Consider the following 5,280-nt stretch of genomic DNA (forward strand, 5'->3'; position numbering starts at 1 on the left):
ATTATAAAGGTGATAATTTATCTAACAAGTTAAGAACCACCAAGGAGTGAAATGTAATTGTCACTCCATTTTCCTATTACTTTATGGATAAAGATAGAGAAGATCTTCTTAGAAACAAATACATAAAACACCTAGATGATATTCCTTCCATTTTTTGAAAAAAAATATTTGTTTTATTTTTAAGACCCTTGATAAATTAATATATGTAGATAAAATTTAGAAATTTTTTTTATCTGAATACATTAATTTCTCATTGAGTCTAATAAGTAAAAAAGATAATTATTTTGATAATGAAAAAGTAACTTATTACACCAATATATAGAGTATCAAATTTTCATTTAGAGAACATCTCTATAAAACTTGATATAATATAAATGAATTGGACACATCAAATTAAATATTGGTTTCACAATGAAAATTATTTCAGAAGATAATTATCTCAAGACTTATTTTTACTCTAACTAAAGCCATATCTGAAAACTAAAATCATATTTTATTGGTTAGGTAATGAGGTTTAATAAACTGGATTTTTTATTTTAATAAATAAAAAAATATAATAATCTGAAATAAATTAATTAATTAAAAAATTATTACCAAAATCTGATCTGCGACCCTGTCTTATATTATTTACACTGTAAACAACATAATTTTACATGTATCTCATTTATTGTGTAAGACTCGTGGACGTAATACGTGTAAATATATCTCTTTACATTATACGTACACGTGTCTTATCTCATTTACGCTGTAAACGAGATATGTATCTTATTTACAGTGTAAACGAGATAAGACAGGATCGCATATTTTGATAATAATTTTTTAATTTATTTATTTCTGTGATTATTACGTTTTTTTTATTTATTAAAATAAAAAATCCTTAATAAACTAGTGAGCAGTGATAAATAAATAAAGGAAATAGAATTGAAGGTAGTGGCAATTATTTTAATTAGTCTTGTAGAGACTTGGAGTAGTAATATATCTCAATGTTATATTCTACTAGAAGAAGAGAAAAATTAAGTACATACCATCCGATCTGTTGAAAGTTCAATTGAGAGAAAAAGTAGGAAGCCGACAAAATTTGTTAACCTAAAATTCAATGGATTCCTACTTGTAAATTATAATTAACACTTGATATAGAGAGCTCAATTTTCTCACTTTTCCTCCTTATATAATATAATATGTTATACTAAAAATTAATCATATATTATGTTATATTAAAAATTAATTATTAAATTAATTATTTGTATGAAATATATATCGAAATATAAATATATATTAAAAATATATAAATAACACATAATTTTATATATAAATATATAATATCTGATCTAGTAATTATTTTTTTATATAATAGATTTTTTTTGTTTAAAATTATTTTTGAAGGAGACATGTTCAAAACAGATGTGTAGTACTAGTTTGCCGTACGACATGATGAAAGTAGTTATGCTTCTTTTTTATTATGGGAAAAACAATAAGTTTTCTCTCACAATTAATTAATACAACAAAGCCCAAAAGTCTATCATGTTGATTTATTTGTGAATTAGTCTTGATCAATCTTTGACAATTTCCTAAGGCGACTATTCACATTACAATGACAACACTTATAGTGTTTTTTATTCAATTCCCATAAAGAACTATAGGCAAGACTAATTATACATTAAGGAGATTAGCCTAGATCTGATCTCCTTATTAGAATACAACAAGAAGAAACAAAATCTTCTCATTAAATAAGGGCGGATTATATAATCTCATATAGTGATGGATCTAAAAAATTTTGCTAATGGAAATAAAATATATAATATAATAATTTTTATAATAAAAATATTATAATTACATAAAAATTAATTATCTTTTTGATATATATGTTGTTAAATAATTATTTAAAAATATTTAAAATTTACCTTTCATACAATTAGCTCTGATTTTAATGATATTCATAGTTGAAAAAGTTCATTCAATTAGTGTTATCGTTATGAAAAAAATTAAAACTAATTTCAAAAGAAAAAAACATCAATAGATAAATAATATTTTTTTAAGTCAAATTTTAAGAAAGAACACCACTCTCTTTTGAATTTAAAAATTTATCATTATAATACACATTTAATATGAAGTTTTTAAATTAATTATCAAGTGTCAGAAATTGAATAAAAAATTATTGTGGGATCAAATTTAATAATTTAATAAGGTAAATAAATATTATTATTATGTACTATTTAAAAAAAATTTAAATTATAATACAATATAAATAGATCCGTTNATCATTATTGACTCTAAAAAAAATAATTTCAACATAAGATAAATCCAGTTGCTGCTGATGTGGAGAAATTGGTACCAGCTGTTCCTTGTCTGGTTTGCTATAGAAAGTGCTTTCAGCAAAGGGGGAGGGAGGGTTAGGACATCAAATTCTAGTCTTCAAAAAACTAAAAGAGTTTCGATTATTATATTTTAAATATATGTATAAGGAGACACATTTAGAAAAAATATATATAAAGATATTTTTATTAGATATAGTCATAAAAAAAATATTTTTATTAGACACATTTACAAAAACACTTCTATAAAACATAATCATAAACAAGAGTCGACAGAAATAACAGAAATGCTATTAGTAACATAACAAGATTGAAACAGATAATTTAAAATTTAATTCTTGTTAACTCAATATAAAACATTTATATATCTTCTCTTATTAACTTAAATATTTAAGATAAATAATTTCATAACACTTAATTTTTTAAATTTTCTTTTATCTCTAAATCTCACCAAAACATAGTTAAACATACTTTTAAGAAACATTCTTTAGATTTGATATATTCAATAACTTGTTAATCATTTTCTTAATCGATCTACCTAACCAGGAGAGAGAGTAATAACAAATCCTTAATTAAAATATAGTAAAAGGGTAGAATAATGAGTCCCTAATAAACAATAATGATTTACAAGGTCACCTTACTACTATATAAAGAGATGATTCATTGTTGAGTTATGCATACCCAACACACACACACAAAAGCTAAGTTACTAGTTAACAAGATGGCTCCCTTATCTTGGTTAATAGCGATCCTCTTTGTTGCCCTAATCCTCACTCCCCAAGGGCTTGCAGATTATTACAAACCCCCTTATAAGCATGATGAGCCTCCTAAATACAAGCACCCAATTGAAAAACCACCGGTTTACAAGCCTCCGGTTTACAAACCTCCGGTCTATAAGCCACCGGTTTACAAGCCACCCGTGCACAAACCACCGGTTTACAAGCCACCGGTTTATAAGCCACCCGTGCACAAGCCGCCGGTTTACAACAAGCCACCGTACCACCATGACAAGCCTCCTCATGGCAAGTACCCTCCACAACATGACTAAGGAAAAGCACATATATGTGCAAATTTAAACGAGGCATGTTATTAATTAGTTATCGTATGCTTTAAATAAGACATATGCTTCGTTTCTTTACTATCTTGTTGGTTCACAACTTTATTATTCATATCTACATATATAAGGAGTGTTCCTTATGCATTGGGTGGTTTAATTTCATTTCATTCCTTTTGTATATGATGCTATGAGCATCTATCATATGTGTTGTGTGTTTGTGTAATCCATAATATTAAAAAAAAAAGAGAATAATATTATTGTTGCTTTTAATACAGCTAGTGTTGGTTGATTGGTTTGCTNNATTTTATATTATTATTATTAATTAAAAACAGTTTTACACATAGATCAAATTACATAATATCACATCATCAAAAGTAACTATTATTTTTATTGACTGTGGGAATAGTCATCCGAAGAGATAGATATGATTGTATAACTATGTATTACACTATCAATGTATCAAAATTAAACTCTTGATATTTTACACTATGTAAAATGTACATTCAAATTCCTAACTCTATAAAATCACAATTAATCCCAACTAATAGAAGATATAGACAAAAACTGAATCAAAATAATCTGAAATCATAATCTAAACCATGAAGATATATCCAAATTTTGAGAAAAATATGATTCAAATTTTGTAAGTGATCAAGAGTGAAAACAAAAAAGAAAGAACAATGAAAAAGAACTAACTAAAGGTTTAGGAAGAAAGTAGAAAGATCAGAGGACCAATGAAAGGTTAAACCTTTAAATTAAAATGTGTTATAGGAATGGAATGGATGCCACTTGCAATATACTACTAACTAGCTACATGTTTCAATTGGTTTTATTATCAGCAATATTTATTGTGTTCACAAATAATAATTAAAAAAATCTCAAATATGGATTAATTTCACACAACATGTGATATATGTTCATAAAAAAATGTAATAAAAGTAAGTGGAGAAGAGATTAGAGATTTTGCACAACATGTGATATATGTTCATAAAAAGGGAAGCAGGAGTTTCACAGACTGTGGATGAGAGGTGAAAGGTCGGTGTCAGAGAGATAAGAACAGATGGTAGTTATGCTACTCCACAACTACACAGACGCAAAGGATAGAGCAGATTTTAAAAATTTTTCGCATACCATGGAGAATGAATCAGAATAAAAATTTCAAAAATCTTAATTGAATAACTGATTAATTAGGATAAAGATTTTGATTATCGACAATTCTTTATGCAATGATGGCTATTCAAATAGAAATTAAGAATTGGTTCCGCTACGTTATCAACAGCATATCTGCCAACAGCATAAAATGATAATCGCTTATATCTTCATTCATTAGCTGTGGCAGCTGAATTAACGGCCGGCAATTTTTCGCCGCTATCCTCCTTTGGCGTAAAATTAATGTTAGGGCCAATTTTATTCATAATATTGAGATATTTAGGCACACCTATCATTTTGATTAATTTGTTAATTACGACGTAAAGGATATATACGTACAGCATTCCCTGCATACAAAAGCATGCAAATAATGATGACAAGGATATAATTTCTTGGTAATGTAATTCGAATAATATATAAAAACTAAAATCAAAATGGACGTCATAAGATATTTATTGTTGTGTGAGCCAAAGTAAAATATGTGTGTGCCAGAAATTTGTTGCCACGTCCAGTTATCATGTTATGATGAACATGGTCAAAAGTCAACACTGTATATCATGGACATCTATAAGGAAAAGATGCACACTTTATTTACTTCTTTGATTATCGGATTTATTATGTGTTATTTCTGAGTAGATTAAACAAAATATATAAAAATATGATTGATTATTTCTAGATTATTTTCGAAACTCATAAGTAAAAGTTTATAATTTAAGAGTGATTATTTGTTTTTTATAAATTTATTTATCTCAGAAGAGATAA

The 5,280-nt window shown here is 26.4% G+C and overlaps 1 protein-coding gene across 1 annotated transcript; it reads left to right on the forward strand.

The window, feature by feature from the left end:
• LOC107646215 (repetitive proline-rich cell wall protein 1) lies at positions 3,034 to 3,360 on the forward strand. The gene has a single exon (XM_016350417.1). It carries the CDS (start codon positions 3,034 to 3,036, stop codon positions 3,358 to 3,360), a length of 327 nt encoding a protein of 108 aa, XP_016205903.1.

Source organism: Arachis ipaensis, chromosome B06, assembly GCF_000816755.2.
Source record: "Arachis ipaensis cultivar K30076 chromosome B06, Araip1.1, whole genome shotgun sequence".
In the NCBI taxonomy this organism is placed as follows: Eukaryota; Viridiplantae; Streptophyta; class Magnoliopsida; order Fabales; family Fabaceae; genus Arachis; species Arachis ipaensis.